The following is a 24,116-nucleotide window of genomic DNA, read 5'->3' as shown; positions in this document are numbered from 1 at the left end:
ACTATTATTAGTAGGCTACAAAAGTCCAATATACTCAGTCTAACCTAAAATACAATCCGGGAAACTAAATACGTCATCATATTTTTTTCAAAAACACCTAAAAGCATTTAGGTCAGTTACACAAGTGAGTAGCAAAGTGAAATTCAAGCGTACACCTTTTCCAATCTGGAAGCTTGCGCCTTAGAAGCTAGTTGCTGTTAAACCACTGGCTAACTGACTGCTGATATGCTAGCAAGCCTTGGACATGCATGCTAGCAGGGGCCGGTTGTAACTGGCAGGGGAGCTTTATGTAATATGATCCTGTTTTTTGGACAAAGTATATAGTGGAACATGTATGTACACCATTGAGCATTTGCCTACCAATTTCAAGCATAATACGGACAACAATATAGAGGCTGCTGAAAAAGCTCCAAGAAATCCTTTTGATATTTAGAACACTAGGGGCCAGATTTTTCTTTATTTAAAACAGGTCTGTCGGAGCAGGATTTAGAGCTTAATCTGGTTTGAGTTTTCCAACCCTGTCAATTTCACCTTTTGAAGTGCCGAGATCAAATTACAGCCTCACACCCTCAATCCGCTAGAGGAGGATGTCCTCTATACCTACATGCTTTTGTGTTGATTGTCATCTCTTTGCTTTCTCTAGTCAATTTTCTGAATTGCTATGTAAGTTGTCATATACATCCACCAGGTAAGTAGCATGTGAATGAGGAAATGACCACATGGTCCTGTCTGATCTGGTCTTAAATTGTATTTGAAGGACATTTTGTTGGAAATCAGACAGTAATATACTGTAGGTCACAGTTTGTTGTAGCTGTGGTAATCTAAGAATTCACATGACCTAGTGACACTCAAAAAGTCGGTTTTGATTATGGGGGATACATCGGGGGAAGACAGCAACATTTTGTGATGCATTCACAGTGATTTATGGAAACTAATTGGGCTGTGTTGTCATTGTTAGGATTACTGTCGTTATGGGCTAATTCTTCACGATACTTTGACTTCTTGATGTCTGCATCACTTGGTCAGTTGGGTTGTGTCAGGACCCAGAGGCGAGAATGGAGACCTAATGAGTCCACATTGACTATCAGATTATTTCTTAAGGGATCGATAGGATAAAGGGATAAAGAAGTTCATAATACTAGTTTTTATTTCCACATAATATATTTACATCAAATATCAATTATTTAAGATATAGTGTGTTACTTCTGTTGACCCCAAGAGGAATTCTGAGTAATTACACCAACACTGTCGGTGCATCTACATGAAGTTAGCCTTCTGTGATCGCAGATGGATTTTATTCCTTCTGCTGTACATCCATGTTTATTCAATTTATTGAAAAATTTCTTGGCCGCTTCTTGGGATTTTTCTTAACTCCTGCGCCATTTTCAGGGGGTGACACCAGTTTCTAAACGCTCCCATACTGAGAAATACAGAGAGCTTTGTGTCAACTAATTTGGCAATGGCTTGAATGTAACCGTCATTGACTTATATAAGTTACGCATTATAGCTTTAAAATCATATTTTGTCAGTACCCTATTAAACCTATTTAGAATAATTAAAATAATTGTATTCCACAGCACATTTTTTCAGCTGTAAACAACAAGGTTGTGTTCTCAGTCTGACTGTTGCTTTGACTCTGTTTCAGGCGCCTGCTCATCAGATAAGATGTGCAGAGGGAGAGGCCTCACTCCCCGAATGGCATTGACTTATAGGACACCTTGACCTATTGGTGCCCAAATTATCTTACTGCTGTCTCCCTCTGTAACATGTGTGTTGTTCCCATGTGACAGACCTTTCTATTAAGATGCATATTTTATATTACTGTATAGATTTCTGATGTGAACTGTTTCTCTTTATACATGCTCTTCCCCAAAGACACCCATGATCAGATCTTTTCTATTAAACTTTTATATTCACGAAAGGACACTTGTCGAGTTATTCTTTTATTTTACAAAGTTTAATCAATGGAAGTACAAGTTTTATCCACCAATATTGTAAAGATGGAAACAAATGTATGGAGAGTGAATAAAATAGGGCATCTGAGCCCATACCAGCAGCTCTTCTTGGCTAAGTTTCTTACAACTGATGGGGTCTGGAAAACAGATATCCCTGCAAGGGTCTTCAGTAGATGCTGCTGCTCAATGCTGCAGCCGAGAAGGGATCACACCCCTGCATCACCCCTCCCAATGGTAGCACCACTGGAAAGTGTCAGTCGCAAGACTTTGGCATCTGATACAAAACACTTAGTTTATTTTTCTCCACTTTTCCTGACTCAGCATTACCAAAGGGCACATTCCTACTAAGGACCTCCAATACAGCACTACATCCAAGACAGAGTGTAGGGAAATAGTGGCTGGACATGGATCAATTGGTACGTTTGTCTCCATTATAGAAACTGCTTTGTGTTATTTAATATTCAATGTGTCATCTATCAGAAGCCTCAGTTGGCTTGTGCTGTGTCTCCTTTAAGCACATGACAAAATACCCTCACAGGTCTAATACTCATAGGGAAAGCTGTTTGTACACAAACCACTGATACCATTGCATGGTGGGAGTGTCAGTTCAAGTTTTTCCTTGAGCTTGGTACCGAATATCTCTGACGTATCCTGGAGTTGTGACGTCTGTTCTGGTGCGCAATGTGGAACACCGATGAGCCTCTTGATTTGAACATCAAAAATTAAGCAGACATTTCAGGGGAAATATCCAGACGTGAGCATGGAGATGTTTCCTGGCAAACTTCTTGTCCAATCAGTACTGTCTGAGAACAGTTGACAGGGAAACAAAACGGGTTCCAGTGCAGGGGTGCAGCGCAATGGATTCAGCAATTTGTTGTCATCAGCATTTAGAGGAGTTTGATGAAAGAGGCTTTGACCTTTCTGCTGATTTGGAACATTACTCATCCCTTGCTATTGCTCAAAGCTCTCAATGGAGTTGTCTCTTCTCATCTTCCGTATGGAATCATCTGTGAAATAAATCTTGCTTTAGCCTTTTGAAAATGGATTCGGTCCATGAAGCTAAACCAAGGACCTCCTCGGGGCTTTAGAATAAAACTCACTGGTAGTGGGCTTCTCTGGAAACAGAAAACATTATATTTCTCACTTGTAACGATCTGTCATGGGCCATAAACCTGAGAGGTACTATCGCTATGGCATACTGTAGCCTCATGAGCCCAAATAATTACAGTAAAACCAGCAGGAAGTCCGGGGGCAAATGCCGGAATGTGTATTAGCATGTGTTTTTGTTTAGTATCTCTACCTAATCATAAAAAAGAGGGATTACACTGATTCATGTACTTCGTTTGATGTCAACCAGCGTCAAGATCAAAGTAGAATAGAATAGATGCACATGCAACTCTCAAATCTGTTCATTGACTTTAGAGTGGATTCATGTTTATATTGCATAAGCAGCCAAACTTCCAATTGGAAAATGTTCCATCCAGCTAGCTGTCTGGTGACTAGTCGTAGGTTTCCCAATGCGCAGAACAAATCCCACCGCTAAAAATGGTTCCTGACATTTGTCATTGGCAGTTCATCAGAGATGATCTGATTAAATATATAGTTGCATTGCTCCAAGGCGAGATATTCGCGGATAAATTGTCATAAGGAAATATAAGTGTGCGCATTTCAACATGAAAAAAGTTTTTTATGGTTACATACTAGTATATAGAAGCAATAACTTTCTGTAAGCTGTACTGTTTTTTTATGGTCAGCAGTAACCTAATGCAGCTGGAACATTTTCCTCCTTTTTTTTCATCAGGGGAAAGCCTTTTTGTCCAGAGGCCTCCAGACAGACGCCCACCCTCACCTCTCCTCACAAAGACACGGAGTCTCCATGTGGTCCCCGGGGACTCAGCTAGAGCATGCTTCAGCTTTACCGTAAACGCTGTAGACATGACAGCGAGAGTTATAACTTCGCCAGTGGAGGGAAGCTCCGGGCATGGAAAAGATCCTTACAAATGGGAGGGGGCAATAGGGGTTCCTGGTGATGACTCTGTATTTTACGTCCTTTTCTGAGAAATTACCACTTTTTTTTCTTTCTTTCTTTTTTTCTAAATCCTGCGGGACATTCCTCAAATTCCTGCTTGTTCTAAAATACATCTGAGGGTGTTAGGCATGTTCTCTTTTTATAGCACACTCCGGCGTCACGATTTCCCCCAAAATTCCTACTCATCACACACAATTGTCTCTCTAAGTTATTTATTGGAGAAATTCAACACATGTGGCAAACACATGGAGTTAGAATTAATCACCTCCAATCTTAAGGGAAAGGATTTATTAATCCCCTTAATACATGTGTTGCTTTATGATTAAAGGAAAGATTTTTTTCCAAATATCAAACTAAAATGTTCTTAAAGTATCACAGTACAACCAGACTCTACATGTGTGGCGGTGATGGTGTTGAAAGTGATGAGCTGCTTTCAGTAAAAGTCATGGAGCTTTGTGGCCATAAGAAAAAAAAAGAGAGAAGATCAGACGTTTAATTCTTTTTTTAAAGAAATATATTAAACTGTGAAATTTGGTGCATGATGGAAGTAAGTAATAGCTGAAAGTCTTCCAGTTAACATCTGCATGTTCTGGCGTGCTCTCGCATTACAAATGACTGGAAGTGATGCACAGTCCCTCTGAGACCTTTGTTGGGCCTTGCAATGAATCTTTTCTCACAACATGAGTGTTGCCTAGATTGCAGCCAGTACATCAGTCATCTCTGTGGCTTGATGTATAAAAACTACAACTTACGATTTATACTCATATAATGTACTTTTATGGACATGGAGTTTAAATCAGTCAGACACAAGCAGTCCGGTGAGATGTGTCATTTGGAAAAGCACTCAAATGTCACGGTCACAGGTAGCACCTGCTGTTTCTGCTGACAGCCTGAGGAAATATCCACGGATTAATTGTATCCCAGGAATTTCAGCTAAAGGCCATGATTAATATTTTAGAAATGTCAGCCAGTATGGAACCAGAAGAAATCTGTTTTGAAAACCATACATAAATATGTGCAACATGTTACACCGTTTCTTTTTCATTTTATCGTGACTTATTACCAAATAGTCCAGGTCCTTATTGCACTGCCGTGTTTTAAACTCAGTGACTGACCCTGAACCACAAGAAAAAAAACACCACACATGGTCTGTTTTAGTGCCCTCCTGAGCAACCAGGACAACACGAGGCTGGGCTCATACCCCAGGGTGTGGTTGAGGACTCTTGCTTGGATGAGTTATTGTAGGTAAGCAGTTCAACAGTTGTTCCTGGCGTTATAGTTAATCAGACACTTATAAAATTGGGCTTTTATAAGAAAGCTTTACTGTGTATTATAAAGATGGGAGATGTAGTTAATGCCATCATCTACAGCATTTACTTAATCCATTTGGCTCAGCAGTCAATGAAGTATTTGAGTCATGTCATGTAAATTGCCTGCAAACTATTTCTCTCTCATCAGTTATTGTCTACATTACCAAACTAAACGGATTCAAATGATACATTTCAAAGAGTTGTAATAACTCATCTCAATGTACAGTAGGCCCATATGTTCTGTCTATGAATGTGATCCCCCAGCTCTCATCAGCCCCCTGCAGCAGGAAGAAAACAGAGGGAAATGCAGGGATGGATTTTCAAGATGTAGGGACTACAAACAGTAGTCAGCACTCCCTTTAAGTGCTCTCCAAGCTGTTAGAGACCCTTGCAGACTCAATGGTAACAGATTCAAGGAGTGAGGAAAATAAGCCAAGAAAATATCTGTGTTTGGGTACATTCTTCGGCAGCTTTCCCAAACACCAGCAGTGGCTTCAGCGATATTCAGAGACTGCACTGGCTTTGCCCAGTTTATTGAAAATACTGGGGCAATTCAAAGATTGCCCAAGTAGGCGACTGATGGAAAGAATGAGGGGTAAATGGAAAAGATGAGAGAAAATAAGAAAATGTTCTGATCAAGAACTCATTTCATATCATGCACACTTCTACTGAGTGCAGAGAGTAATCTCAGTATGCAGAGAGAGAGAGAGAGAGAGAGAGTGTGTGTGTGTGTGTGTGTGTGTGTGTGTGTGTGTGTGTGTGTGTGTGTGTGCCAAGAGATAAGATACCCTTTCGAGTTAAAGCTTGTGTTTTTAAAACATACTGTAGCCTGTGGAACTTGGCAGTTATCTCGCCTCTAACTGGAAAAGGCGGCACGAGGGGCAGTACATTAGAAAAAACGTCTTTATCAAGCACAAAGAAGATGGCAGTCAAAAGGAGAAGAAAAAATAGCTGGCATTAATTAGTTCCTTGACTGTGACCCTGAGAGACTGTGGTGATTAGTTTCCAGGAGAGGAGCAGTGGAATGGCTTTAGATGGCACACTCTCCAGAACATGGTGGACACGTAGTCTCACTCTACAAAGCCAACTGTTTTGAATCAGCAGTAAATACTGCATGGTACATTGACAGAAAAGCAGAAAAGTGCATGGAATCAATCTTCACATGCAAATGTCTGTCTGTCTGGATGGGGACTATACCTGTAAACAATCAATGGATGTTTGTATTATGTCTATGTATGAGGGTTAAAAAAATATCCTCTCAAATCCATTCCTTTTCAAGGGGTTTTAAAGTTGCGAACATCTCGGAGCAAGTGGTTACAGCCACATAATCGCAACATACCCGGTCTGATTCCAGCTCACAATCTTTGTTGCAGGTCAACTCCCCCTCTCTCTCCTCACATTTCTTGTCCACTTCAGGCAAAAATGCCAACTAAAAAATATTTAGAAAAAACTAAAAGAAAACAAAAACCAAGTTGTAAATATCTCCAATAGGGTCACGCAGAAAGAGACACGGTCATGTGCTGGGAATTCCGGAACAACTCATGCAGGAGTGACCTATAGCTTAAGGCAACATTAAAGCTACTTTAACATTTTCAAATTCCACCTGGTTCTACTAAGCAAAGAATGTAAAGAAGTCCACAAATAAGGCAGTTTTTGCATAATTTTGCATCATAAAAAAGATTTGAGTCTTCGTACACAAACAATATTTATCTGCACTGTAACTCATGCAGAGCACCCGTAACAATTGGCAGGGGGGACGGCGCTGCACTTTTTACGAGTGTATTTATCTAGGTCAAATATGAAAATGGATGCGTTCGAGCAAGTTTGTAAGACTTGTATAATTCTCTGTTATCGCCAAAGTAGGATACACGTGTTTGTATAACACATTAACCTCAAAAAGTCCCCCACTGCACAAGAGGGGAAGAAGGTAAGGTGACTCATGTCCAAAACCTGCCTCCGTGGGAGTTTGGCTTTGATCTCCTCTTACATGAGTGGTCATGTTTCTTCCAACCATGTTCCAGACTTTCTTTTTCACCCCGTTATCTCCAAGTTTACGTAGGTAAGTCCATACCTAACATGTTATTATAATGTACGCCTTGCCAAAGGTGAAGTGACTCCACAGAATTATGGCCTATGTAGACACGCAACTTTTGAGTTTATTTTTCTAGAACAGTGGGAAGATTGAGCATGAAGGATAAAGCTATATACATTTTATATTATTATTACACATTAACCCCTTGAATCAAATGTTCCCTTTTTCCCAATAAAGAATGCTTTGATTCAAGCTAATGGGTCACGAAATGGGTCACTCGTAGTGATTGTAGTGTTTGAGCACAATGTTTTGGTTATACCGCTGGCAGATTAGCTATTTTGATTCATTCTCAAACTTTTCAACACCATTTACAGAAGCAGATGTTTTTCAGCACAAATATGCTCTAAATCCCACTGTATGCCATCTGTCCAGCAACAAACAGTGGAGTTAACAAGTACCTCATGAGGAAAGTAGGGCATTAAGCAGAAACAGCAAGAATATATTTTTTATGGGAGTTGGCGGAGACCAAAACAGAGCTGAAAGAAGAGTGAATACTGCACTTACATGTGCCAGATGGCAGGGGGAACACAGACTCCAAGTGAATGAAAACGTTGCTCTTTGTATGCTAAATGTGGAAATAGGTCAAAACTGTATAAACTATACCCACAAGTTCTCAATCCTAAACACTAAATGTGTACGTGGGCACAATGTATGTGATTATATTAACATTTTCGTTAATATAATAAAATAATGGACACTGACTTCTGTGTCAGATTGTTACAACTCTATATTCAAGCTCTATGATAAAAATTAATATTCCAGCCCAAGTGTGTTTTTTTATAGTTGCCTCCATTCCATGGCAATCCATATTATTGGGAAGTTTGGGATCTCTGCTCCAAAATAATTAAAGATAACGTTTCAAGGTTTTGTGCAAGTTTGTCTGCATTGCATGCCTGTGTACAGACTGAAAACCCCATGTATCAGTGGGGTTTAAGAAGTAAACAATATTTCTTAAAATGTTTTGTTGGCACAATAGCGATAGGTGTAGAAAAGATCACTCAGAAAAGGGTATCCATGTTGCTGATGTACAGTATAGCTCTGTTACGTTATTTTGACAGAATTAGACCCTGTACCTCATCGCAGATCCATTATGTCATGGGAAAGATGTAAAGTGACATGCTGTACTGACCGTGGCGTGCTGTGTTTTAAATGGCTGTTATATGTCTGAAGATTTGGAAATGTTCTTCTCACCTGGCTGCCACGACTCAAGGTTGTTTTACTCTAAGTTTAATATCCTTCAGGGTCGACATGGGGAGAGCACACTTCCTAGAACACGTGTGGAATTTTAAGAGACGGCCAATAAAAGCAGGGTCTGAACCGTAAGTGTGAATGTGTGTGTGGCAGGATGAAGTAGTGCCATTAACTTTTTAGTTTGTTCTGCACAGACCAATGCACAATACTATCAGGGTGCTATTTTCTCTGTAAAGCAAATATTTCTTCCTGAGGAATTGTGGGAGAGACGGGCTCTGGTGGTGCTCTGTTTGAAGGGATTGCCTAGAATCTCTTCTCACTAACAACAATAGATACAGTAGTACTGAAGACATATAATTCAAATACACAAACACAATCACCATGGCACCATGAATCCCAGTAATATAGGGGAGAACGGGGTAAGTAGGCACACTTTTTACTCTAGTGAGAATTGCTCATCACCAAAACATCTGTCAATAGCCATTCCTACATTAAATTGAAGCGTAAGGTGTTGGCTAGAAATGTGTGTCTCTCTTTTTTTCCAACTTATTGTAATGAAGAAGTAATTTACCATCAAAGACACTCTGACACATTGTGACAACCAACCCCATCAAGGGGTCGGTTGTCACACACTATGGGGTTGTTTGTCACAATGTTATCTTAATGGGAAAAATCTTAAAAAGAAGGCAAGGAGGCAGAACCAAATTTGAATGTTTAATTGCATTGTCAAGTTGACAAATAGGCCTACATAACGTTCTGTAGCCTTGGCAGCTGGTCTAGTTTGGGATGCACTGGGTTGTTTTGATTTTGTTGCCCTTTTTTCTTTTGCTTGCTAGCTGCCTTTTCCTGCTCTATTCCTTCCTTCTCTGGGGTGTCAGTGAGGATACAGCTTGACAATTTATTTCGTTATTGGGTTCCTTTTCTGGCTGCAGCCTTGAGATAACATGTGACAACCAACCCCCCAAAAAATTTGACGACCAACCCCAACTTGAATTTCTTGCTAGCATCAAGGTCAACAACCATCTGACAACTAATTAGCTTGCTAACCACAATCTAAACTATAGTTTACCCTTCACACTTTCTGAGGGTAACAAGTGTTTTGTTATAAACCCATTGTGTAAAAGCCTAGAAGAAAAATACTGAGAAGCAAAATATTTTGAATTTGACATGAAAAACACAAAACATCCTCTCACCTGAAATGCAGCTGTCTTCCTCCAAGGAAGTCTATGTATGTGACCTCTGATCCCAATTCTGGACCTTTTTTATATCAACATTTCAGAGCTAGCGCGCTCTGGTGACGAGATATAACGAATGTGACATCCAACCCATGTGACAAATTACCCCGTTCTCCCCTACTGTTTTTTTTTTCAATAAACCAGATGTCTTTCAAAGAACTGAGGATGATTCCAGACAGTGAAAGTGGGTAACTAGCCAGTCAAAGTTGTCAAATAGCCAGTAAATATAGTGAAACATTTTCACACAAAAATTGATAAATGCTTACCTGCCTGGATGTTTAAATAAGCAACTGTTTGCTAACACGTTAGCTATAACAACTTCATACATTGACTTGATATTCCTCTTTCTTAAAAGCTCTGATAACCGCTGTCTGACTCACTGTTGTCTCATGATGAGCTTTTCCTTGAACATTACGCCGTACGAGTGCTTGTCGAACCATTCAGATTCACTTTCCAAAATAGTCATTAACCACGTGTGTGGTCGTCAGGAACACTTGCGTGATGACCATCAGTTCTTGGACAAACCAAACATTCGCTCGTGTCCCATTCACAGGACCTTTAACATTCCTGCGTACAGTTTTCTTCGTGCGGTTGAGTGGCATGTGGTCTGTCAGCTCATTAGTCAAAGGTGTGCCTTTAGCAGGAGAAAAGCCACAGAGCAGCAGCAAGCATTTGCCGCCATCACTCATCAAACCTTAAAGCCCTCTGTGCTTGTACAACTGGCGTGCAAGGAGCACTGCGGATGACTGCGGATGACTTGGTGTCGGTCTGTAAACAGTAAGAGAGGACAAGCTTTCAGAGCGTCCGTCCAACATAATCAGACTCTGACATCACTTGCCGGAATCGAGCAGACTCGCTGCAACCAATTAATCATTTTCTTCCATGCATACATCCAAGGATGAGCTAGCTCAATGTCACTACAAGAAGATCTAATCCCTCTTGGGGTTCTTTACAGTGGTGGTGGTTAGCACAGAAGATCCCTGAGGCTGAAGTCCAATCCAGTTTTGCATAATGCAGCTCAACGTCTCAGCATCAAATATGATTAATGCTTAAAATAAATAAGTCTATAGGAAAACGTTAACAAACCGACTATTTTAAAGGTTGTATTTTACCACAGGCAGAGCTGGGTCTAATAATGCCATTTCACAGAACATAATTTTCGCCCAGCTACGCCAGCTCCGAAGCCACCTGTAATTTCCATATCTCCCTGTCTTATTCCTCCAAGGCCAAGCATGCAGTACAATAAAGGATTTACAATGGTCCATGGCTCCAAGTCATTTTAGGGCTCTGGCATGTGCTGAAGACACAACAGCTGAACGAATAACAGTATTTGTTTAGTCTGGCAACACACTGCCTCCAGTTCCTTTCATAAACGATATCTGTTGATTTCCACATTTCTCTGGAAGAGCATTTAACCACTAGATGGATAGTGACTGTAACTGAAATATGTAGCACACAAAGTTCACCATAACTCTGACCGTACACAATTTAAGGGCCATGGCATATGTCACCATTGAGGAACATTTAAAAAACTCAATCAACCTCTGTTCCCTAAATAAAAGATGATCAGTGATCAATGGTGACCACTTTATAGATCAATGATTCATGTTGTTGGGTCTTTTTTAGGCCTCTTACTCACTTGTTCCACGTTTACTCTCAAGTTGTGATTTGATAGACCTAAAATATGGCTTACACAAGCTTGCTGCCGCCGGGCATGTTTTATTGACTGATAAGAATGATGCTCTCAAACAAGGCTTGCTTGCCAAATAAAAGCTGTTATAGCACGCAAGTCTTCCACGCACACACCTTTCCTGTGAAATAAACATCTTATTGTGTTGGTAAAAATACAGCTGCGAGGGACAATGGAAGCTATCCAGTTCAGAAATGAAATGTTTGATGGCTTAGTCATCGCGAATGTGGTACATTTCTGGAGAAGAGTCTTAACATGTCTGTACCACAACAATGCTCTGCTGCGTCATATCGATCCTATAAACTGCCTATTCTCAGATGTTGTTCCAGTTGCTGTCAAAAACATAAAACAGTCGCAGCTTTAAAGATGAGAGAGAAAAGCCTACATCAACTTAATTTGCCCAGATCGAATAACTAAATGAGTCAAGTTTTTTTTATAGACCACATAATAGCTCAGATTTATCATTTTGACTTTAGTATCTTGCATAAATCCTGATTCTTCTATTATATCGACATAATGGGATTTGCACTTACCACTAACAGTGATGAAGCGTAAGTTTTACTTCATTCCTTTAGCACTTCATTGGCTCTCTTTCATCTGACACATGCACAAGCGTTACAAACATGTTTTGATTTCACTAGAATGCCTGTGACCTCGGAAGACAACGATCCCCTCGTATAGCTATGAAGCCATATTTAGATTGATGTCTCACTAATAGACAACTTCACTTTATTTTTCCTGGAAATGGTTCAGCCAGCTCAAGCCCTAGCCAATGTAACATTATCTGTGATGCCACAGTAATATCTTGTCTGTGTGCGTTATTCCTTTGAATTCGTTTGACTGTTTTGACTTCATGGGGCCATAACTTTTTGCAGCAGGTAGGCCTCATGCTGTTTAATCTGTCTGTGTAGCCATGGTAGCCATTGCTACTCATGGTAACAATATATTACGATACACATGCCTGATACTGGGTGTTTTAAACATTACAAGCTTTTGGGAACTTGTTTAACAAGAAATGTATTTTTATGAATATGTCACGTTGAACATATTCTGGAACATGTCTTATCCAGTAAGGCACTAAAATGACATTATGGATAATCATTTTTTATAGGCCATAGTATTCTCAGTGTAGCTATCCAGAGCCTGTTCAAGAAAAGAGCAGATACATTCTGTGATTGCACACAAATGAACTCTCCCAACCCCTGGTGGGTGTATGTTCTCCCCCAGTTGGAAAGAAACTCTGTGGTCAACACTTGCTATCTGAGGGCTGCGTCTGCTGTAGTTTTGGCTGACATTAGCGGGTATTCATCAGAGCTTGGCGCGTCTCTTCAGCTCCAACACAGCCTTGTCAGTCTCACCTCCCACACTGTGAGCTCACACAGTCCCATCCCCGGGGATGTGCACAGTCACACCTGCCTATGATATGGCCACAGATCTTTCCCATGAAATCCCAGGGACTCTTATTGCACCTTCATCGTAATTTAACAGCCCCAAAGCCATTTTCCATTCAAAATAAACAGTGAAGCATCATTACGGCTTCATTACTTCCTGTAGGCATTGAGTTTTAACGAGGTCAATACTAAATGTTGTAAATCATATGTCACTGAGATCATAAAAAAAAAATCCTGTGCGAGTTTACACTGGAAGAGAACAGGAATCCTGGTTGTGTGTCTCGTCACAATCAGAGGTCCATATATCTGAACTATGTTTAGACATTCCCTCTATTTTAGAGTGTACGTCATCTAGCTGTGTCCCCCTGCTTTTTCCCCAGAATGATTTAATCTCTGTCACACACACACACTCACTCTCTTTCCTCAACTCTGTATCTAGTCTAAAGGTCTGCATGCCGGCTTGATTGAACAAGTTAGAAAAACACAGATTTTCAGTGGCAAAAGTCAAATGCGATGGGGGTGAAGTGAAACAAGTTGGTCATGTAGATTCTGTCTTTGAGAGGTGGTGGTGGTGGTGGTGGCGGCAGTCTGTAAAAGTAGACAGAGAGAAAGAGGTCATAGGTTAAATGCTCAGTCATAGACCTTAACCTTCATCTGACTGGTGAAGTCATGGTCCGGAAGGAATCTGAACAACAATGTTAAAAACCTCAGACGTATGTTGTGTTGTGTCACCCTTGGATTAAAATTCCTAACCTCATAAAAAGTGAATCTCTCCAAATTATTGCAAATCCACCATACAGAACATTTTAAGAAAAGCTTAAGATTTTTCCTGAAGAAACATTCTCCATGTATAATTTTTTTGACGTGTTTTCATCCAACATTAACATAAAAGTACATATAAATCTATCAATTAATTTCCCTCTATGTTCCACAATAGTAATATGTTTGGATTTAAATAACTCTTATTGTACTATTGCAATTCTAGTACTGAGATAACACAGTTTTCTATTTAGTATAACTATCATAGTTACACACACACACACACACACACACGCACATACACACACATACACACACACACACACACACACACACACACACACACACACACACACACACACACACACACACACACACACACACACACAGACAGACACTGACACACGCACACACACTTCATGGATATAATGAAACTCAGAGAAAACTTTCACACTGCCATACACTGATCAAGGAAGCCCCTAGTGGCCACACTGCGAATTTCATAATGAGAAGCCCAGCATCAACCAGCAAATGTGGCCTGCTTCAGCTCATAAAAAAAATGAATGCACGAGTGTAAGTTATGGAATAGCACTTAATCTTTTATATGACATCTAAAATCCACCAATAACTGGTTTTGTATTGCCAGTGTACAGAATTAATTACCCTTCTTATTTCAGGATCATATTAAAAATGAAATCAAGATATGTTTTAGAAAGTGACAGTTTAATACAATTAAGACTATTTGACGAACAATTAAACTTTTTATTTGACCGGAAACGACCCAGTCTTGGCGCGGGCGCGCGCATGAAATAGTTGTCCGGTGATGGAAATTCAGCCCAGGAATGCATTTTTCCCCCTTTCTGTGTGTGTGCGTGTCGGATATTCCTCAGACTGGCTGTGAGGTAAGACAACAAGTCCGTCCCTCTCTCCTTCAGCGCACCCCATTGGTCCGGACGGCACCTCAGGAATGTCCTTAAACTGTTTAAATAGCACATGTGTCGGTGGAATAAGTCAGTCGAGTAAATCCAAGCACCGGAATAAATCCCGGACGGGAGCTCATTGAGACTTTGCAACTATATACCCCAAACTGATGAACTTCTACCAGAACTAGAGGAGACAACCGGGACCAATATTCGGAGAAGCAAATACTTTATTTTTTAATTTTTCTATTTCAGAGGGAATTTAAATTTTTAAGGTTTGTGGATTTTAATACATTTTTTGATGATTATAAGTGCCACTATTCCTCAATGACAAAAAATATAGTCTAGATGTGTCCCGTAACGCCGTCTTTGTCGTTATTTGGTCGCAATAGGTTTCACTTGAGATTTCGAGATGATGCTGTGTGGCATCTTACTCCTGATGCTTTGGAGTTGTGAAGGCGCACGATTGGCAGGTGAGAATGGAAAATGTTTGTTCATGGTCTTTATGGCTGTATAAGTCGTTCCATATGTAAAGGAATCACTCCTATAGTAGTGACTTCATCTGTGACTGTGGCACTGTAGTTATTCTCAGTTCATCCTGCATCACTATACTATTCTCATAATATTCTATAAAAGACAGTCATATTTTTATTTAAAGTGACTTTTTTTTCTAGTCCTAGTGAACATGTCACATCTCATTGCTCATCTTTGTTATTTTTACGTTTACATGCACACAGTCATTATGAGAGAGAGAGAGAAAACTGACCAAGGTTTTTTTTTTCTTCTTCTTCCTCTGTTTGACCGCAGAGAGCCGAGATGATAACAGTGTGTATGACTTATTTGAGCTGGCCCGGGTGAGCAAGAAGAACAACGGAGTGAGTTTGGTCAAAGGCGAAGATCCCTACAGCCCCGCATACAAGGTGCTGAACGCAGACCTGATCCCCCCGGTGCCCGACAGCTCCCTCAGGGACATCCTAGACTCCATCCAGGCCGAGAGGGGCTTCCTCCTCCTGGCCAACCTCAAGCAGTTCAAGAGGACCAGGGGCAGCATTCTCACCATAGAGAAGAACGACGGGTCCGGACCCATTTTCGAGATCCTTTCCAACGGCAGGGCCAACACCCTGGACGTGGTCTACTCCACCGAGGAGCAGCAGCAGGTGGTTTCCATCGAGGACGCCGATTTGGCCACGGGGCACTGGAAGAACATCACGCTGTTCATTCAGGACGACAAGGTCCAGCTTTACGTGGGCTGCGAGGAGATCAACGCGTCGGAGATGGATCTGCCCATCTACAAAGTGCTGTCTCAAGAGGTGGCAGACATCGCCAGGCTCAGGATTGGAAAGGCGGCGATGAAGGACAAATTCATGGTAATGACTTGATTCCAAATGATGAAAAATAATATTTAATATATGGGTATTTTGTTTCTCACAGAATAACCAATGCAAAAAAAATGCCAGTTTAATAGATATAATTTTTTTTGTCCCCCTTTAGGGTGTGCTTCAAAATGTGCGCTTTGTCTTCGGGACCACTCTCGATGCCATACTCAGAAACAAGGGATGTCAGAGTGGAGGTACGTGTGAAAAATAGATTGAAATATTTCCCTCATCTGAGTTGGTCTTATTCGGCTGCAAAGTATAGAAATGGACTAGCACATTGTGTTTACTGAACAGAAATGCATGTGTCTTCTTTATCCCTGCAGCTTCTTTAGCTGATGTCATGACCTTGGACAACCCAGTAAACGGCTCCAGCCCCGCAATTAGAACTGATTACACTGGCCACAAGCAAAAAGGTGAGACCCTTTTCTCCCCCAAACAGACATGTTTGTCTTCTACTGTTATAAACTCAAAGAGGTGACGTCATTTATTGAACTCTTCTCTCTCTCACTTTCAGATGCGGTTTCTATCTGCGGCTTCTCTTGTGACGACCTCGCCAGCATGTTCAGGGAGCTCAAGGGACTCGGCGTAGTTGTCAAGCAGCTGTCGTATGAGCTGCACAAAGTGGTAAGTTCCAACGGCTCCCTGTCATCGTTCACCCTCTCGTTTCCTCTCCTCTCCTCTCCAACTTCCACTCTGCTTCCCAGTGTTTGGCCACTTGTCGCTGTAACTGCAGTCACTAGTGGCCAAGTCCTTAATGAGACCCATGTGAAAACACAAAATATGTTTGGCCGTAGCTTGCATTTTGCGCTAGAGTCAAGCAATGTCTTAATCACGGCGCCGGTCAGTGATTCATTTCGTATTGGAACTTTGGCTAAGTGAACGTTTTCCATCCTCTCTCTCTTTTTTTCCCCCTTCCTCCAGTCTCAGGACAACGAACTGCTGAAAAACCAAATGAACATCCACAGCGGGATTTGCATCCACAACGGCATGGTGCACAAGGACAAAGACGAGTGGACCGTGGACGGCTGCACAGAGTGCACCTGCCAAGTAAGTGTCATCAGACCTGGCTGGAAAACAACCGTTAAAACAAGCCAGGAATCAGCTTAGGGGAAAGACGTTGCTATGTTTCCTGTGTGTCCCCTTCTGTAATGAGGTGATAATAGTGTTTATGTTTGCCCAGGCCTTAAAAATCACGTTGCTTCTGTCTGAAAGCCATCAACAGTTCGTCTCAACTACAAACAGAGCAGCATGGGGCCTTTCCCCTCCTGCCAGCAACATCTAGTGAAGGTTGTGTGTGTACTGTGTCATTAGTTAGGTGTTAGTGGGAGAGTGTTAGTCAGGATTGTGTTTTTCTATCAACACAGCAGGATTGTCATGTCCTCGATAAAGATAACTCCAATAGAAAATATAGCAATTAGGCTTGGAACAGTGCCAGGAAAAGCCAATTTTAGCTCACTCGTTCTCCCTGTACTAATTTGACTCTTCCTCCATGCAGAACTCTGCTACCATTTGTCGCAAGATCTCCTGCCCTCTGATCCCGTGCACCAACGCCACCGTGCCCGACGGAGAGTGCTGCCCTCGCTGTGGAGCACGTAAGCTCATTTTGAATTCCTCTGAGAGTTTCATAGCATTTTCTTGATTTGTTTTTTTAATATCTTTTTCCCCAAAGGTAACGCAATTATGTCTTCCCCTTACAGTGAGCGACTATCCCGAGGACGGCTGGTCCCCATGGTCTGACTGGACCCATTGTTCTGTGTCTTGTGGTCGAGGCATCCAGCAGCGTGGACGCTCCTGCGACCGCATCAACAGCAACTGTGAGGGCACCTCTGTCCAGACCCGTGACTGCTACCCCCAGGAATGCGACAAACGCTGTAAGTCACTCGCCGTCATTCTCAAAAAAGACAAAATATTCTCAGTTTGAGAGCATTATGAATGAATTATGTATGTGTTGCTCACAGTCAAACAGGATGGTGGTTGGAGCCACTGGTCTCCGTGGTCTTCATGCTCCTTGACCTGTGGTGAGGGGGTCATCACCCGGATACGCCTCTGCAACTCCCCCACACCCCAGATGGGTGGCAATGACTGCCAGGGAGATGGACGTCAAACCGAAGTCTGCAAGAACTCACCTTGTCCTAGTGAGTTGAATTTTGAAAGCAAAGTATGTACATTATTTTAGAGTGTATGGCTTCCAGGGAAAATGCTTAATGTTGTTTCCTTGATACTTTTCAGTCAATGGTAATTGGGGACCCTGGTCACCATGGGACACCTGCAGTGTCACCTGTGGTGGTGGAATTAAGAGCCGCAAGCGTCTCTGCTCTGACCCTGTCCCCCAATTTGGAGGAGAGGATTGCGTTGGTGCCGCAACTATGTCTCAAATGTGCAACAAACAGGACTGCCCAGTTGGTAAGAATTTAAGATTGAACGGATATTAAAGAATTAAATCATTATTCACAACGGATTACCCTACTAAAGTACCAATTGTTTTTCTACAGATGGTTGTCTCTCCAACCCATGCTTTGCTGGCACTAAGTGCACCAGCTTCATTGATGGCTCTTTCAAGTGTGGAAGGTGTCCAATTGGGTACACTGGGAATGGCATCAACTGCAAAGATGTTGATGAGTGTAAGTTGGTCCCTGACGCTTGCCATACTATTAACGGAGTCCATCGCTGTGAGAACACAGTCCCCGGTTACCACTGCCTGCCCTGCCCCGCACGTTACTCAGGTCCTCAGCCCTTTGGAAGAGGAGTGGAAGAGGCAACTGCTAAAAAACAGGCAAGAGTTATTACTAATACACTGTGCTTTTTTGTAGTAAGATAGCTGCTTGCATTTTTTATAAATTTTTAATTCTCTGACATTTTTCTTTAGGTTTGCAAAGCCCGTAACCCTTGCCAGGACGGTGATCACAACTGCCATAAAAATGCAAACTGCATCTACTTGGGCGTCTTCTCTGACACCATGTTCCGCTGTGAGTGCAAGCCAGGTTATGCCGGGAATGGGCGTATCTGTGGAGAGGACACCGACCTGGATGGATGGCCCAACACTGACCTGGTGTGTGTGGCGAACGCGACCTACCACTGCAAGAAGGTACGCCAGACCCCACATGGACAGAAATACAAAATACATTCTTATTATGCATCTGCACTCTATTATTGTGATGATTGTTTCCTTAACCGTTCCTTTGTTCCCTTATAGGATAACTGCCCCACCATTCCCAACTCTGGCCAGGAAGATCACGACAAAGACGGCCTGGGTGATGAATGTGACAATGATGATGATAACGATGGGATCCTCGATGATAGGGTGAGTCAGCACAGCAGTCCCAAACTGCGTTTCCCTCAGAGACCAGACCTAGCAATCAGCAGTAGCCATCCTTCCTTTTGGGCAATAGGAATGTAAAGCCTCACCAGAGAGAGTGGAAAGCAAGTAGCATAGGAATAATGTGATATAATTTCAGCACAAAGCCAGAAGTGAGGACGAGGTGGGCTTGTTGCCCATGATTCTTACTGTGGAGTTGGAAAGTTAGGCAAGAAAACTGCTGTGGTTAAAAATTATAAGCTTGCATGCAGTGGAATATCATATTCCAGCAATAACTACAAAACCCAAGAAAGGCAACAAAGAAAAGTTTTGCTCCCATAAATGTAATTTATTGAATAATTTGAATGTCATTTAATTTGAATATTTCTCTATAAATATAGGACAACTGCCCGAGAGTGTACAACCCTGCCCAGTATGACAGAGACAATGATGACGTTGGCGACCGCTGTGACAACTGTGTGTTCGAATCTAACCCTGACCAAACCGACACTGACAACAACGGAGAGGGCGACGCCTGTGCTATTGACATTGATGGCGATGGTAAGGGATCTCTCAAAATTCCATTAAATCTTTAATGCCTTTCTTTAGCCTTTTAAAAAAACAAACAATTGCACAGTCCTGAAAGCTAATATAAATATGTTTTGACAGGCGTTCTGAATGAAAACGACAATTGCCCATACGTTTACAACAATGACCAGAGAGACACTGACAGGGACGGTGTGGGAGACCATTGCGACAACTGCCCGCTGGAGCACAACCCTGATCAGGTAACGTCAGATCTCATCTTTCCATATACAAGTCTTCCTGAACTTGATCCGAGGTGGCTCCATTTAAATCAAGTCCCGAGTAGCACCTTTCACTTTGAAGCTGGTAAAAAAAAAACAGTGAAGATTGTTGTGTTTGTCGGCCTATGAGAAAATCCCATCCTAAAGGAATTCTCCTTCTCTCACAGCTCGACTCGGACTCAGATCTCATTGGAGACAAGTGTGACAACAATCAGGATATCGATGACGATGGCCACCAGAATAACTTGGACAACTGCCCCTACATCTCCAACGCCAACCAGGCCGACCACGACAAGGACGGCAAGGGAGACGCCTGCGACCATGACGACGACAATGACGGCATTCCTGATGAAAAAGACAACTGTAGACTGGTCTTTAACCCCGATCAACTTGACTCAGATGGTGAGTCAGCCTCTCAATGTTGTGTCCTCTTTTGAAACTTTGGTGTGCCATTTCTCAGAATAATACAAAGAGTCTCTTTCATAATTGGATGTTGTCCTTTAGTTTTTTTTAGCACCTTGTTCGTTGTTTTCCATCTTTTTAATATCCACATGGACAATTTTTTTCTCAGGTGATGGCCGCGGTGATGTGTGCAAAGACGATTTCGACGGCGACAATGTTCCTGACATGTACGACGTGTGCCCGGACAACTTTGCCATCAGCGAAACCGATTTCCGCAGATTCCAGATGGTTCCTCTGGACCCCAAGGGCACCTCCCAGATCGACCCCAACTGGGTGGTCCGGCATCAGGGCAAGGAGTTGGTGCAGACTGTCAACTGTGATCCTGGCATTGCTGTTGGTACGTCAAAATACAGGCATGACACATCTCGCTGCAAGTACAAATACACAAAAGTGGTGGTGACTGACCCATTCTAAAATGTCTCCTTTCTTAATTCAGGTTTTGATGAGTTCAATGCAGTGGACTTCAGCGGAACGTTCTTCATCAACACCGACAGAGACGATGACTACGCTGGCTTCGTTTTTGGCTACCAGTCCAGCGCACGCTTCTACACAGTGATGTGGAAACAGATCACACAGACCTACTGGTCCCACACACCCACAAGAGCTCAAGGCTACTCTGGCCTGTCAATCAAAGTGGTCAACTCTACCACCGGGCCCGGAGAGCATCTGAGGAATGCCCTGTGGCACACCGGAGACACTGCAGGACAGGTGAGAGTACATTCATTGACTAAGGATTGAAGACATCATTAAAAACACTTTGGACACTTTTTCTTATTCTAACCATTGCCATTCATCCTGTTCAGGTGCGTACCTTGTGGCACGACCCCAAGAACATTGGCTGGAAAGACTTCACTGCCTACAGGTGGCATCTGACCCACAGACCCACGACTGGACTTATTAGGTGAGTTCAAAACATCAGAACAAAGCCCTTTCATTCAATGAAAAATTCTGCATTATTTCTATCAATATGGCAACAAGCTCATGTGAATACGTTTTCTTTTTCTAGAGTTGTCATGTATGAAGGCAAGAGAGTCATGGCCGATTCTGGAAACATTTTCGATAGCACGTATGGTGGTGGACGACTAGGCTTGTACGTTTTCTCTCAGGAGATGGTTTACTTCTCAGATCTCAAATACGAATGCAGAGGTAAGCACATGAGTGATTTATGACATTAAAAAAAAAGCATGATTTCATCACCTTGGACTTTATTTGTAATGTGTTTTCTGTCTTTGATTTCTTTCAGATTCTTAATTGGAAAACAGAGCCTTCAAGACCTGGATCGACATCTCTTAACCATTTTCTTTTGAAAAATGCACATTGGACTAGCAAATGTGCTAACGTGAGGCAAGCTGACCTCAGGACTTTAAGCCAAATGAAAGTTGAATGATGACTCTGCACCACTGCACCAAACTAAAATTGTGAGCGCAGCTCTGCTTAAAAGAAATTGGCCTCCCCACTTTTTGTTGACCTGCATGGAATAGGGGCCACATTTCCTTGCTTTGCACACCTGAACTGTTGTTGGTTGGTGGTATTCCTCTACCGAGGAGGGACCAAACGAAAGCGTGTTCCATTTTTTCAACCCTTTTTTTTCTAAGATTCTTTTTGAGCATTAATATACAAAATAGCTTCGAGTCTGCTGTGGACTCAAAGCTATTTGTGTCAGTATGAAGAAAGCAGAGGGGGCGGGGAGATCTCTTTTTTTTTAGGTTGGGTAAATATACCCCTTGAAGGAACTGTTGAGGGACCATGGACAGTATGGACTGACTGTTACTATCAAAGAGAGTGAATGTTGTTTGTGTGTGTGTGTATGTGTGCCACCTTATGAGTATAGTTATGAAGACAACCCTGTCAATTTATTTTTTAGTTTCTTCAAATGACCCTTCAGCCCACTTTTTTTGCAGACCCTTAAGGGTGAGGTCTTCTGAGGCCCAAAGCATATCTCTTCTCAGGAAATAGCACTAGAGGAAACGAGGAGAGCGCACAATTCAGGGCAGCACAGGGCCTAACCAGGCACACTGAACACACTTTTTGGAACAGTAATTATAAAGGCAATTTTATGTTAATATCTCTTTTTTTTACCTGACAGTTTCAAGGGACATAAAAAGCAAGGGCCAGTCTATTTCCTGTCATGAGTAAACCATTGTAAGTATGGGTGTTTGTCATAGACGCTTTAATACTTGCTCATCTCTGCATCTTGTCATCTCAAAATGTTTTCAACAACCTATTCCAAACCACTGGAATCAATATCCCCTAATAACAAGATATAGCAATAACATTTCACCAAACTTAAAGATAAGCATCTCTTTCAGTATTTCTAATTGTTCTGCTTGCGGACAGTGTGCATGACTGGTGTGCCTGAGCTTGAGTGTACATTTCTGACAAGGGAAGATTAAAGGAAACCCTTTATGTACAAATATTACCTCATTAATTATGTTTGTATTGAGGCCAGCAATACACAAGAATCACTTGTCTTTGCAACAGAGCAGAGTTGGCTTCTTGTTCTCCTTTTTTTTTAAGCAAGTCTTTAGTATCATTTATATGCTGTATATAAGATATTTTTGTAGCGAAAGAAGCCCAAACAGGAACACAAAGGTTTAAAGAAATGTTTTTTGTTTTATAAATTATTATGTTTGTATTATGTCGACTATGTTGAGGTTATTTCATTTGTGTACATATATGCTATTTAAATAATTTATCTAGAAGCGTAGCCTCATATGGAAGCGTTTCTGTCTGTATAAACTTATTTGCACACTGCAATGAGGATGTTTTTTTTTTGGATATGTTTTTATTTTACAGTGAAGCTTTTCTATAAACTTTGTACTATAGTTTCTACCCAAAGTGATGTTTATACTCCTACCTGGTATTTTATAATGTCAAGTGAACAATAAACACTTCTGGAAAAAAGTATCCTGGTTTGTTGGTGTCATTTTCGGGGCAAAAAAAAAACATTATTCAATTCTATTCACGTGACATAAGACCTAAACTTTCTTGAGGTCTTCTGCCAAGAAGGGAGTCGAGCCATGCTGTGTCAAGCGACTGGAATCTATTAGTTGAGTCTAGAGAAGCATCGGAAAAAAGGGAGTATCCTTGGGAGTCAACAGCAGGAATACTCAACATGAAGTATAACCCACTTAAATTGCACGTCCATACAGATCTGATTACACATTACACAGGCATCTCCTTACACCTTCAAACAAAAACACTCCACGTGAGAGGTAGACATTTTGCGCTGAACTGGGATGGTGAACTTGAGTTATGTGGCTGTGCTCCCCTCTTGACAGTAACAATGAAAATCCAACGTTTTCATTTCTCCACAAAAAGACCCCGCACCGATATATCACCAGCAAACAAAGTTCAGACTGCTAACCCAGAGCCATAAAGAGCTGTAATCTCAAGCCCCAGTGAGGGTCGTGCCAGAAAAACCCAGACAGTCTCAGTATGCCGCAGGTCTCTTTACATTAGCAGTGACCTCATTCTTCCTATACTGAGCTCACTGTGTTTCCATTACTTCAAAAGAGCGGTATATCTACCCAACCAAGAATACTGTTTATTGTCAATTATATGGAAAAAGACCAAAGACAATAATGCTACATGTGCTGCACATG

At 41.7% G+C, this 24,116-nt stretch overlaps 1 protein-coding gene across 1 annotated transcript; it reads left to right on the top strand.

Annotated features, from left to right (window-relative positions):
- Positions 1-14,679: 14,679 nt before the first annotated feature.
- Positions 14,680-23,418, top strand: thbs1a (thrombospondin 1a). The gene is made up of 22 exons (XM_080042457.1): positions 14,680-14,847; positions 14,965-15,045; positions 15,380-15,939; positions 16,064-16,142; positions 16,272-16,361; positions 16,463-16,572; positions 16,870-16,995; positions 17,444-17,540; positions 17,646-17,819; positions 17,907-18,083; positions 18,178-18,351; positions 18,441-18,721; positions 18,815-19,033; positions 19,142-19,249; positions 19,645-19,804; positions 19,913-20,031; positions 20,217-20,451; positions 20,621-20,848; positions 20,948-21,219; positions 21,315-21,412; positions 21,518-21,657; positions 21,755-23,418. The coding sequence occupies exons 2-22, from the start codon at positions 14,985-14,987 to the stop codon at positions 21,760-21,762; spliced, it is 3,516 nt and encodes a 1,171-aa protein (XP_079898583.1). The 5' UTR covers positions 14,680-14,847; positions 14,965-14,984; the 3' UTR covers positions 21,763-23,418.
- Positions 23,419-24,116: the final 698 nt, after the last annotated feature.

This window comes from Ammodytes marinus, assembly GCF_949987685.1.
Source record: "Ammodytes marinus genome assembly, chromosome: 15".
NCBI lineage: Eukaryota > Metazoa > Chordata > Actinopteri > Uranoscopiformes > Ammodytidae > Ammodytes > Ammodytes marinus.
The sequence above is the reverse complement of the archived record's forward strand: the minus strand, read 5'-3'. Positions and strand labels throughout refer to the sequence as shown.